General features: G+C 34.5%; 1 protein-coding gene across 5 annotated transcripts in view; it reads right to left on the reverse strand.

Annotated features, from left to right (window-relative positions):
* Nucleotides 1-14,568, reverse strand: part of SFMBT2 (Scm like with four mbt domains 2) — a 285,508-nt gene that overhangs the window by 27,117 nt on the left and 243,823 nt on the right. For all 5 annotated transcript variants that reach the window (XM_007503935.2, XM_007503933.3, XM_007503934.3 and 2 more), the window contains one exon: nt 107-216. In XM_007503935.2, coding sequence (XP_007503997.1) covers nt 107-216 — 110 coding nt within the window. The remainder of the gene's footprint in view (nt 1-106; nt 217-14,568) is intronic.

The raw sequence follows: 14,568 nt of genomic DNA on the forward strand, positions 1-14,568 counted from the left end.
AATAATTGAACTTCCTTTAGTTTTTTAATTGCTCATTACTGGGTCAATAAGACATAGCAAATTAAGCATTATTCAAAGCCGGGTTCCCAGAGTAGAAAGCACTTACTTTGCTTTCAGGGTCTCCTCCTGGAAATTCCATTGTGGGTCTTCCACAAGCTGTAGTTCCCTCAATACCCTTCCCGGCTTGTAAGCTGCATTAATTACCATGCTAAGAACCTAATGGGGGAGAATAAACACAAAGCAAAACAATCATCATGGTGAACGTCAATGAAGCTCATTTGTACAGAAACAAGCCATCACCCTCACCCCCTTGACACTTAAAGCAATAACTGTTTCACCTAAGTTAAGTGAAACATCTTGGCTAAAAACAACGAAATCATTTTGAAAGATAACACTAAGCTGGTTCCCCATCAATTGGATACAGCAGGTGATGACCTCAATCCCACTGGTTACTCATTACAGAGAGTGAAAGTATTTCATTAATTCTTCCAGGATAAATGAATTAAACCACTTCTAAAAAAAGAGAATAATGTATTCCCCTCTGTTGTTCTGATAAGTGCTTTGTTTAAGAACTAAAATACAGAGATGGAACAAATAAAAATGAGACAACCTACTCGTTTTGCCATTTCCTGTGCTGACAGACTCATTTATGCCTGACCTCTGAATAGGTGTAGCTAGGTAACAATCCTCTGCAGTTTCCTTGGAATTGTTCCAATTTCTGAACATCTAATCCTTGGCAAACTTCCCCAGAAACATATCTATTCAGGAGGTTTTGGCTCTGGGTCTAATTCTCACATACCTTTGCCCCAACTTGTCACTCCAACTCAATGGCCAAGGAAACAAATATCTGAGAGTATCTTTTTTCAAAAAGTTATATCAATAATCTTTTATTTTAATACCACCATCATCTCCTGTGGTATACCACCCCAAAGGGAAGGCTCCCTTGACACAAAGAAAAATGGTTAAGCACAAGTGAGCCAAAACAACCATTTCTGAGAGCGCCAGCAAAAGGGAATGCATATAGTCTCTGAGACAAACGTAGTCATAGTAATTAATCTAAGTTCCATAGCCTGTTTTCATCTACAATATTGTAATCACTATTTATATGGTTTTACAAATTCCTTGAATCATATTTCCTACATATCCTCCCATGTTTCTCTGGATTCTTCATGCCCATCATTATATATTGTATCACATTTTATTACTACTTGCTCAATCGATCCTCAATTAATGGGTAACCACTCTTTTCATATTTGTTTTTTCTTCTATTAAAAAGGGCTTCTATGAGCATTTCAATATATATATGGAACCTAACATGCTCATTTTTTTTTTCATGGCACAACTTACTCATCTCATGAGACACTTTTTTCCCCCAAGTCTAACCAGTATAAACTTGAGTGCAGCCTAAATCAGTGTATATCAAAATTCCCTTTTATCTTTCCAGAGATTTCATGTTGTGGGTACAGTCTCTATATATTTAGGGAATTACACGTATTCAGACCAATACAGTACTTCTTCAAGGGTTGAGCATTTAATTGCATGCTCTCCCAGATGAACTAAGGGCCATACTGATTTCAGTATGCTTTAATGATGAAGAGAACTGGGAAACCTAGATGCTCTGGCATACTTGCTTTTTTAATAAATACATTATCATCATTTATTTATATTTACTGAATTCATAGCATGGAGGTGCTTCTAATTAGATGGGCTGACCAAAGAATTTTTAAGGAAAAATCATTATGAAAAAAAAATATACAGGAGGCAGAGGGGTTATGGATAGTTACTCCTCCCCTCAAAAAATAAAGAAAAAAAGGAAAAAAAATGAATGAAGGAAACTAAAACTTTTTTTAATGCAGAGAAGAAAAGAAAGGCTAGAAGGTTTTACACATAAGTAGAGTAGTTTTGAAAGCTGAATGTTTAAATTATTATATACTTAAAAAGAAAAACAAGTCCTATAAAATAGATTTCATTTCATGTACAATCTCCTGTTCTATGAAAAAAAGAAATGTTCATTTAATTTAGTATTTAAGTTTGCTATTTTTTGAATTCAAGAAATATACAAATTCTAGATGATAGAAAAAGTCTGAAAATTTTATACAACAAAATAAATTCTAAAAATGAGAAAAAATGTCTTACTTCACTGGTGAACTGACACTCAAAGCCATTAAAGCAATGCCACATGGGTAGGGGAGCCATTATGAGGCAAAAGATGAATGCTCAGCACTTGAAGAAATGTCATAATGACCCAACCACAGATGACTTCCAAATATTAGCTGCACCCAAAATAGGAAATCTCTCTAAATGCAAACAACTAGGTTTGGACCTTGATTTCAGAAAACAAATTAATTTTTTTTGGTCCTCACATTTAAGAAATCAATTATAACATCTTCTTTCATGACATAAAAGCTTCAAGGCAGGTACACCTCTTTTTCCCCAAAGGTCTCTTCCTCAACACCATGTTTCAGTAGGTATGCTAAAAGGCCACAAGAATGAATTACAAACAGTTCTAGTGTGAATGTATGTGTGTGTGTGTTTTTATTAGAATCAGCATTTGATTTTTATTGGTGGCTGTCACTACAGTTTATGGGAACTGAGCTTTAAAATAAATCTAATTAGAGCTGGCTGAAATAATGTACAAAGTGTTTACCAACAGACAATAAAATTTCAGCTGATTCTGTTCATTCTTTTCTGCTGAGAAAACCCCAAGAGCTACATTGCAGTAAGCTGAAATGCATTTTGCTCTTGTGGAAAAAAAAAGACCCATCTAGCTAAATTTAATACAGGAGTAGGCAGCAATTACATAGTACAAAAAAACATCAAATGCTGTACCTTAAAAATAAGGGTGTAACATATCATTCATCTCCAAATTCTCTCAGCCTTTTTTACAAAGAACTGAAACCTCTCCCTTAAGTAGCTTGCAGGACTTTTTAGCCATTCCCATGAAATAGTTAGGGAGGGTACAATGGCCAAAGAGCTTATCTGGATTTGCTATGCATATTCAAAGGGTTTCTAGTGTATATGCTAAGGATGCCAAGTGATAAGAAAAGGGCAGCACCGGTCTTGATGGTGCCCCAGGCATCTGGGATAAGAGGGGAAGGGTCACAAATGCAGAATCAACAGAGCTTCTAATCCCAATTTGCAGGTATGCAGGTTGCAAAAAGTGCATTGTGAAAACGAGTCTTATGCTTCTTATAATGCACAGTCCCAAAGGGATCCCCGAGAATTCACTGTGGAATCATCCTCAAAAATCAATTGGATGTCTACTGCCACACCAAAAATAGACTCCCCTTACTTCTAAACAAATCAATGCAACCTTTAATAACATCCAAATCAGTTACTCAATAAGTATTAAATGAATAACTAAAATGTATATTGCACCAAAGACTAAAAGAAATATGAGACTATGCCTGCGTACAAGAAATATGTGAAGGAGTTTGGAAGATAAGATCTAAGGTTTAAAAAAATTTAAAGAAAATATACAAGATTAATTTTTAATGGCACCTTATGTGGAGTATAATAATTTGATATTCTGCCTAATGCAATAATATAGTGGGAATTAGACTATGAAATAGCTCAACTGTAACTGTAACTCTATGTTCTCTTTCACACAGCTACTCCCATAAATACTTGGTCCCTATGCCAAGTGCATGCTGGAATTTAATTTTTAGCCTTGAAAAATAGTTTCAGTGCAGAAATTAATTGCTGTTTTATAGAAGCTAATGATAAGAATGTTTGTAGTGAACAAAATGTATCAAAACAGCGTGGAAAGTTTTTGTAAGGAGGCAAATGAGAAAAAAAAAACCTAGAGCAAAGCAAAAGATATTCAGTCTGATTATGATCGCTCCATTGCCACCTATTTTAACAAGCTGTTAAAATTCTGGGAAAAGGGTCATGACAGTGACTCTGTCCATAATTTTATGCAAAGCTAAATTATTATGAAGTAGTCATTAGTACAAGGAGATTAGAGCTGGAAAGGCATCTTGTACAGGTTTCCCAGCCAATCACAAAGACATGGTGGGCAGCAAAAACCAACAAGGTTGAGAGCAGAGCAGACAGTGGTAAGCAGCCCCACAAAATCCTACAGTACAGCCAGGACCAGATTACCTGGGATCTGTTCAACAAACTAAATAAAAATCCAATACAACCTAGAAAATGTGAATTTGGGGTTTCCCACGTCTATACGCCGCCCATAGCCATCCATTTCTATTCTCATTAGACACCACTGGCTTATGATCCAAGCTTCTTTGTAGAACAATTAGGAAGATGAAAAAGAAGGCAAGCAGTATCGCCTCGTAAATCAGCAGAAAGGCAGGGGTACAGCTGTACAAGGCTTATCATCAGATCAACTAAATCATCCTAAGAAAATTTATCGATGAGATCAGATCAAGACAGACATTCTACAAATCTGGCAATCAAGGGTAAACCTCAATTACAATGGAAGTACCAAATTTGGAGTCTGGCAGCACAAAACTCAAGAAAATGGAAATATTATGACCATGAAATAAAGAAAAGTAGATTCATAAGACCAAGTACCAAATCCATGCCATAGGCAAGGCTACCGTAAAAGCACTGAAGGATTGTTTTTTAAGATATTTTGGAGAAGGGAAAGGTAACAAAAAGATACAAAAGGTGGAAGGAAGGGAGGAAGGAAGGGAGATTAATCGGAAGACAATTACAAATACAAATATCTACTTTCTTAAGTCTAGAGTCATCTTCCTACTTATCCTTGAAGAAAACAAGAGAAACAGGCAAGCTTTTACAATTTTCTAAAGCAAACACATTTTCACAGGGACACAAATAAATGGAAAAGGTAGAAAATACAAGGTGCTTTTGTTGGAAAGAATATAAACACGGATTTAGGAAGAACTGAGTTCAAATACTGCCTCAGAAACTTACTAGTTACATGACCCTGGTAAAATCATTTAATTTCTCAGCCTCAGTTTCCCCACCTCTAAAAATGAGACACCCTGCTCTCACCTCCTTCACAAGGTTGTTGTGAAGATCAAATGAAATACTATTATCTTAACATACATTATACAAAAATCTTAAAGTGCAATATAAAGGCTAGCTATTCTTTCTTTCTTTCTTACCAAGAACATCCAACTATATCCTGAAGAGATAATACAAAATACAAAAAGCATCATTAAAGGATAATCTAAGGTGTCTCCCATACACATATTAAGAATGTAGAAGATTCTTTAATACACATCAACACAGAGGTAACTTTTGCTCAGAGAAGTTAAAAAAAAAAAAACCCAAACCCTTTGCATTGGTTCTAAGGCAGAAGAATATTAGGGCTAGGCAATAAGGATTAAGTGACTTGCTCAGTCACAAAGTAGCAAGTGTCTGGATCAAATTTGAACCCAGGACCTCCTGTCTCCAAGTCTGGCTCTCCATCCTCTGAGCCACCTAGCTGCACTCCAACTAATTTTTAATAATCAATTATGAACTGAGGCATCAAACAAGATCTCTATTCACCAAAGATACGTATCATTATCATAAAAAACATTCTGCACAGAGTACAAGTATCACTTCCACATTGTGACTTTCCCCATCAAGGTTTTGATACATTACGGGTTGGCATAAGAAATTAAAAAGGAAATTTTAAGGAGGTTTGTGGAAACTGTAGACAACATACAACTGCCAGCAGAAGCCATAGAAAAAGTTTAGAAACTCATTTTTACTTAACATTAACCTACATATTGCCTGTGACCAAATACTAACCCAAATTTTACAATAAAATACATTCCTACAAAAGAAAAAGACAAAATTTGGACTTTTCTGGTACCGGAGAGCCAAAAATATTGTATGTGGATTTTCCAGAAGCCAGGTGGCACCATGCCCATAATCCCCCTAATGTGGAAGAGGTTCTAATATATACAAGTGAGAAATTCCTTCTAAACCCGGGTTTCCCAGAGGTTTCTACAACACTATGGGGGTCTATAGATAGTTTTCAGGATGTCTATGAACTTGAATAAAGGAGGAAACATATCTTTTTTTTCCCACTAACTTCTAATTGATATTTAGCATTTTTTCAATTGTGAATTTTAAAAAGATCTGCACTCTGAGGAGTGAAGAGATTTTAGCAGACTGTCCAAAGTGGTCCAAAACACACACACAAAAAGATTTCTAAGAACTCTTATAAGAGGATGTGTCCACAGGTGCTCCTGTTTGAAAATGATGTTATGTTGACTGTATTATACCTAAAATACTACAAGACCCACATTATATTACTAGGAGAACTCTTTGTTCATCACTTAAAAATTCCTAAAATGTGGAATATGAATATAATGGGAATATGACTGAAAAATGAGGGATGACAAATTTCAAAAAAGAAAAAAAAAACAAAGAAACCTGGAAGACTTATATATAATACAGGGTGAAATAACTAGAAACAAGAAAACAATATAATGATGACAAAAATGTAAATAAAAATATCACTAACAGGAAAGTGAAGCAAGAGACCAATTAGGGCCCCAGAGAACAGCTAATGAAACACTTCTTCCTCCTCAAGGTAAAGATGTAGGAGTTTACTAGGACAAAACGTTTTACAAACTGTCAGATGTAGTCACTATATTAGACATTTTTCTCAATTGTTTTTTTTCCTTTGTTGCAATAAAGGATTCAATATAGAGCGGAAAGAGGATTTTTCTCCAGAAATGTCCGTAATAAAAAAAAGCCAATAAAACATAAAAATGCAATAGGATATCCTTCTTGAAGCTCCTACTTAAACAAAAGAGACTGACCCACTCTCTCCACACAGCCACCTAAGAAAAAAAAACCAAGTCAGTGAAGGGTGCAGCCTATGGAAGAAGCATAATAGGGGATGTATTGTCCCCAGATCACATCACATTAGGGTTACCACGTTCGGTATCAGCAAGGATATTAATGAATTGGGAAGCATTCAGAAGAGGACAACAACGATGGCAAAGGATCTCTCATTCATCATGCAATATACTAATTGAAAGAACTGAAGATATTTATCCTGAAAATGAGAACATGATGGCTATCTTCTGATATTAGAAAGACTATTCAACAAAAAGGAAATTAGACTTTTCCAGCTTGCACCCAGAAGGCAGAAGTAGGGGGAAAGGGTGGAAATTGCCAAGTAGAAAATTAAGATTTGATGTGAAGGAAAGACTTCCCAACAATTAGAGCTATTTAAAAGTAAAATGGGATGCCTCAGGTGGAATTCTTTTCACTAGAAATCTTCAAGAAAAGCCTGAATTGCTACTTGTTGAGTATGCCATAAAGAGGATTCTTGTTCAGTTATAGGTTGGGCTAGATTGTTTCTGAGATCCTTATGAATTCTGAGATTCTTTACCCTTCTGAACAGGCACAGCAGTGAAGCAATGAGATGGCCCCAGATTCGAGTCAGAAAAAGAGAACAGACTGAATTAGGGAAATTACACACAGTATTTCCAAAGATCTTAAGCTGATCTCTAATATACAGACACAACTTTAATATATACATATATGTAATGTACATATATATTTATATTTTTTAGAGTCATCATAAAGGAGCAGCTAGGTGGCTCTGTCAATTGAGTCAGACCAAGAGATGGGAGTTCCTGGGTTCAAATCTGGCTTCAGACACTTCAAGCTGAGTGACCCTGGGCAAGTCACTTAACTCTATTTGTTAGCCTTTACTGCTCTTCTGCCTTGGAACCAATACCATATTGATTCTAAGACGGAAGATGAGAGTTTAAAAAAAGTCCATCATCACTCAATGCCAATGCTTTGTGGCTATGAATGATGGAAAGCTGTGATCTCTGAAGCATCAAAAACTATGAATGACCTAATGGGCAGCAGAGATGTGTGTGACTGGTTTAACTGCTGGTAGCAATGATTACTTCCATAAAAAAAGTAATCTAAAAGAAAAATAAATTACTATTTACATCTATATTTAAAATGGATAGGCTCTCCTTCTACCTACCCAGAGCCTTCAGGCTTGCTGTCATATCCTTTATTCATTGTAATACTTTCTAGTTTGAATTTAACTTAGTCTGATACCCGTGCCACACTCGCTTTTCATGATTCAGCAACAGCATGGAAATTTTTAGAGCAGCTATTTACTTGAAATCTACTTGGATCTTTTTTTATTGTAAGCCTCATATTATTTGGCTCTGAACATCACTCTTCTGTGACCTTCACACTGTACTGGAAAAGTTAAAGTGGCAAAAAGATTTATGACTTCATGTCAACAAGAAGAAGAATTCATAAAGCACCTACTATGTGCCCAGTACTTTGCTAATTACTGAGGATAAAAAGAAAGCCAAACGCAGATCCTCACCTGAAGAGCTCACAGACTAATGGGGGATACAATATGGAAACGACTACATACAAAAGAGATATATAAAAGGACAGACTGAAATAATTCCGAAAAGGAAAGGAACTAGTCAGGATTACAGTGTTGGCTTAAAGAAAGCCAGGAGGTTGAGCTGAGGGAAAGCATCAGAGGCACGGGGGACAGCTACTGAAAAATGCTCAGAGCCCTAGAAATGGAATGTCCTGAGCCTGCAGACAGAGAATGTTGAGAAGCATAAGGTACAAGAGCGGGAAGGCAGGAAGGGCACGGGTTAGGAAAGGCTTTCGGAGCCAAACAGGGACTTGAATATTTATCCTGGAGGTAACAAGGAGCCACTGGGGTTTACTCAGAAGGGATGAGGGGATGGAGGTGATAGGGTCACAGACCTTTAGGAAGCTCTCGAGGAGAGCTGAGTGGAGGACCAAAGAGGAAGGAGAGGAGGCAGAAGGCTGTTGTAACAGACAAGGTATAAGTGATGAGGAGGAGATGCTCTGAAGGCAGCACTGTCAGAACTTGGAGACAGATTCAATCTAGGGAATGAGAGAGAATGAGGAGAAAGGATGACAGCTAGGAGGCAAACCTGGGTGCCTGGACTCGCCTTGAGGGTAAAGAAAAATGAGATCAGGTTTGTATCACTTGCAAACGAAGAAAGTCACAAATATCATCAAGGAACTACACATCTGGAAAAGAACATGGACCTAACATAACATGGACAGATGAACAGTCTGAGTGCCACACACGTACAATTCACATTTACTCAAAAATTTCATCTTACAATTCTTAGTAAATGGTGTCCAGTTATTCTCTTTGAAGGGAATGTAGTCTTAATTATTCATATACTTTTTAGTATTAATTCAAATTTAACAAAATTGCCCTGAAGGCAGTTATTCCTGCTATTAGTAACTTTAACAAGAACTTCACCTGTATCAATGATAATAGTTTGTCCCCTATTAATAAATGGTCAAAAGATATGAACAGTTCTTAGATGAAATCAAAGACATCCAAGGCATATGAAAAATGCTCTAAATCACTACTAATTTGAGAAATGCAAATGAAAACAGTTCTGATATCATCATCTAGAAGACAGGCTAAAGCAAAAGGGCAAAGTGACAAACGTTAGAGAAGATGTGGAAAAGTGAGAACACTCATACACTGTTGGTAGAATTGCAAGTTGACCCAATCATTTTGGAGGGCAATTGGGAATTATGCCCAGAAAGTCACAAAACTACGTATACCCTTACTGTTGGATCTCTTTCCTGTATAGATCAGGGGAAAGGGAAAAGAACATTGTAAAATATTTATGGCAGTTGTCTTAGTCAAAGAGCTAGAAATTTAAGAGATATCCAAATCAACTGGGAAATGTATTGTTGTGATGGAATACTAGTGTTCTGTAAGAAATGATCAGCAGGCTAATTTTAGAAAAATTTGGAAAGACCTACATGAAATAATAAAGTTAAGTAAATGTAGGAGAAACAAGAGACCAGTATATACAGCTACAAAATTGATATTTGAAGAGAAATTTGCTAATGCTCACTCCCAGAAAAAGAAATGGTAAACAGAAACACAAAAGAAATAATTTATGTACATATTTTTGTTGACTGATGCCTTCTATGGTGTGGTGATGGGAGAGATGGGATAAGATGCCTTGAAATTTACTTTTTATAGTGTAAAGGTTTTTTTTTAAAGGATAGTTTTTTTTTTATTCTGCCCTTTTAAGTTTTTCTTTTCTTTTTTTTCTTCCCAGCCTCTGTTTCTCTGACAGCCCATTGAAGGACTAGTGATTTAACCAATGCATTAATCTAAGTATTTTCCCATTTTGTGATCAATGGTCTTACCTTAATTGTTTAAATATTCTTTTTTTTTTAAGCTGGGAATCTTGCTTATTAAATATTTCCTTGAAGTAGTTAGCTTTTTATATAAAATTTTCAGTCTCTAAGCTTCCCAAATCTTTCCCCCATCATTATAAAGTTGCTGAATTTACTGGGTAGATAATTCTGTATTTGTAGCCTATGTTATCTTCCAAAATCTCATTTTCCTTTGTCCTCCATGAAAAAAAAACAAAAAAACATTGAGATCTGAGGTAAATTATTTCTTTTTTTCTAGGAGACTGAAGTATTTTTCTTTAGTGTTAGAGCACTTAAGCTTAACTATCATATATATATATATATATATATATATATATATATATATATATATGTATATAAAGACACATATTTGTGTACATGCATGCATGTATATTTTAAATACTGATTCTTTCTTACTGGAGTCCTGGGCATTTTACTTAATTCTGAGAAATTTTTTGGATGATTGTCTGAAATATAATATCCAGATCCTTTCCTTCTTCCCTCAATTCTCTGACATTAGTAATCCTGTGATTATTTTGTCATGATCTGACTTCCTGTTATTTTGCTTGGGTTGAGGTATATGGATAAAACTTGAAATATTTCAGTGATTGGGGGGGGGGGGAGTTCCTATTTTCTTTCTATTCCTCATCATGTACAATTCAATTTTCTACTGGAATAAGTCTGCTAGTAGTTGCTTGTTTGGATTGTGAGGTTTTTCTATGATAAAAATCATACTAATAGCAATAACAGGAATATCTTACATTTATGCAACACTTTACATACATTATCTCAGTTAAAGAGAGACAGAAAGAGAGAGAGAGAGATAGAGAGATAGAGAGATAGAGAGAGAGAGATAGAGAGATAGAGAGACAGAGAGACAGAGAGACAGAGACTCATCCAGGGACACAAAGCTGGGAGTATTTGTACTCTGGTCTTCCTGAATCCAAGTCTAGCACATCCAGCAGAGCACTTCAGTATTCATTATTTATTCATATGCTTTTCCTAACTCTCAATTTCCTATAGATTAACTTATGATTTTAAAAAATCCCTTAAGTTTTATTTCCCAAATTGGTCCTTTTTTAATGTAGAAAACTGCTCTGTAATTTCATTGAATTATCCTTTGAATACGTCTTTAGGATAGTTTATATATAGTTCCGAGTTTCGTTTCCATTGTTTCTGGTACTTTAGGGGATTCATTTGCTCTAAAGTAGGGGCATCATAACCTTGCATACATGAAGTTGTTTGTGTGTGTGTGTGTGTGTGTGTTTGTGTGTGTAAATATAACTGTCTTCCTTTGAAATCTTATATATTTATTTTATGCATTTAAAATGTGTAATTCTGAGAAAGGGGTCCATGACAGACAAAATATTAAGAACTTTTCATCTATAATCCTTTTAACTGAAACAGAACTTTGCTTTGATCATTTAAAAATATGTAAATGGGTATGAATGCTTTAGCTTTTCTCTTCTCCTCTGGTGTGTTTATTTGTTATTGGAGTTTTTATTTACTTATTTTAAAAATATTTGACCCCCCTCCCTGCCCAGGCAAGTTGTGGTGATATAATCCATTTGTGTGGGAGAAAGTTGGAGCTTTTTAATTTTAAAAACACCACAAATTCAGTTCAGACTCATTCTTCCATCTGTAAAATACATATACTAGATACTTCATTAACATCTTAATGAATGTGATTTATGTATTATCTACTTATTTGAATCTAGTTTACATATGTTATATGGGAATGTGATTTGGTTCAAAGGGCCTTCACCGCTATAAATTCACAAGTTAACTGATTTTAAAATACAATGAATAAATTAATAAGGTGAATTCCCATCTTGTAGACCTATCATTTACTATGTAGTAAATTATTTGTACCCAGATTACATATGTGCATTACTACATAGCCTTATAATTCCGTCTACATGTATTTTTCACAGTTCCCCCCAATATAAAATGTGTAGCATATTTGATTCTACAATAAGGGACTTTGGAATATACACTTAAATTCTTGTTACTCTACCCTGTCCCTACCCTCATATAGAACCGTTACTATAAATAACAAATATTGATGTATATCAATATAACCTTGATCTTATTTATTATAAACATTAGAACAAATGGTATGGTATCATTTAGCCACTAAGTATCTTATACTGAGGTCTGTGCTCATGAGGCTTTAAAAATGTTTCAGATATTGAATATAAATGATCTTTCCTTTTAGAGCAACATGTTAAAATGCCTCCTTTTCCAACTTTCTCTTGGAGATAGTAATTTCAACCCATGTAATAGTCTAATTCCCTTTTAAATTCCTCTGATCACACCCAAACTTTTAAAAGTATCTCACATCCTACCAATACACTGCTCTATCATATTCCCCTAGCTTTAGGCTATTCTCCAACTCTCAAGTCTTTCTTTTTTTAATAATCTGATACCCTGGGCCAATGATCTCTGGCTCATAAAAGACTTCAAAAAACCCTTGAAAGAGGATGAATGAGACTCTCTCCCACAAAAAATCTATATATGTATAATTTATATTTTAATTAAAAATTTATAATTTTAGAAATTAGTTTATATTTAAATTATTTGTATATTTATTACATAATATATTTTATATTATAATATATCATATTTTAAACATGTATACTTTGTAATTATATATCATTTATATATCATGTTATAGAAATTATATTTAGAAAAATATAAATTATAGTTATATGATTAATATAAAATATAATTTATAATAATATGTAAAAAAAAATATATATATATATATATATACACACATACACATACAACCAATGTGTATGTGTATACAATATAACATTCTGAGTAGAAGTAGTTAATTCTCTATGTATTTACTAAAAGTAGTAGTAACCCTAACTGGATTTTCTTATTTTGTGACCCATTTTCCTGTCATTAATTATATCAATCATATTCTGGTTAACCTAAAAATGACTTTTTTTCTTTAAAAAATCAATAATACACATCTTCAGGTCAAAGATTTCTTCTTCTGCTCCTCCTGTGGCTTAAGGAGAATTAGGAACATGGGGCCAGCCAGGTGGCCCAGTGGATAGTGTTCCAGGCCTAGAACCAAGAAGATTTAATTTCCTGGAGTTCAAATCTGGCCTCAGATACTTCCTAGCTGTGTGACAAGTGGGCAAGTCACTTAAGTCTGTTTGTCTTAATTCCTCATCTGTAAAATGAGCTGGAGAAGGAAATGGCGAAGCACTCCAGTATCTCTGCCAAGAAAACCCCAAGCAGAATTGGAGGATACCACCTAATAACCACAAAAGGTACAAAGTTGAGATTCAAGAAATACTAGAATTGCTCTAACAAGAACTCAACTTTTTCTTTACTCCTTATAAAGATTAGTTAAGAATCCTTAAATCATATCAAGACACTAAAGATGCACTTTTTAACTAAGATATATTTAGTTGTTTTTTTAAAAAATGCCCTAAAGAGAGGAATAACAGACAAGTACTGAAGTTGTAGTGAGAAAAACATGGCTTCAGACTCCTGGAGTCCATGCATCCATTGGCAAATCACTAACCTCCAGTCAGTCTGTTTTCTTACCTGTAAAATGGGGATACTCTCTGCTATAGCTACCTCTGCAAGGTGATTTACAAATTTTAAGTGCTATATTTACATCATTTACATCATTATGACCATCATCATCAAATAAGACATGATTATTAGCTCAATCATTCTTTTTAACTCATAATCTCTACAATATATTTTACATGTTTTCAGGAGGCCAATATTAATAAAAGGAGTGAAATTTGGCCTTAAACTTAATCATATCACTTGTATCACCTTTCTATTTAATTGAAATATTTTTAAATGACTGCCCTCTAGAAATCACTTTAAAAGGCTAAATTAATTTTGGGTATTATAAAACAAATTAAAATTTTAAATTGCAACCTGAATGTTTAAGATTGCCACCTGCCCCTGCCCAATGTCCTCCTGGCCTAAAGATTATGCAAATTGAACTACATTTTAATTTTGTTGCTGATTCTTACATGACCTATAGGCTTTCCAACAAGCAAGAGAGGAACTCTTGCTTACACATCACCAAATATAATTTAGGCATTTTTGCTATTCTGTAGGGTCAAAGTTCAAATACATTTTATGATGATGAGATATTTTGGTCCCCAAGAGGTCAAAATACAAAAATGTTTCTATAAATCATTCTATAAAAAAACATTTATTAAGCACTATATATATGTATATGTGTATATATATATATATATATACATATATATATAGCTACATGCCAGAGCTAAAAAAAATTCCCACTCTTACTAAGTATGATTCTTCCAAGTTGATTCTAGTTTACTTAGTACAACAATAAATCAAGGCTTTATGGTCTTGAAATCTTCTGACTTCAAGTAAATTTACAGAGGTTTAACTAGTTGATTA

This window comes from Monodelphis domestica, chromosome 5 (assembly GCF_027887165.1).
Source record: "Monodelphis domestica isolate mMonDom1 chromosome 5, mMonDom1.pri, whole genome shotgun sequence".
NCBI lineage: Eukaryota > Metazoa > Chordata > Mammalia > Didelphimorphia > Didelphidae > Monodelphis > Monodelphis domestica.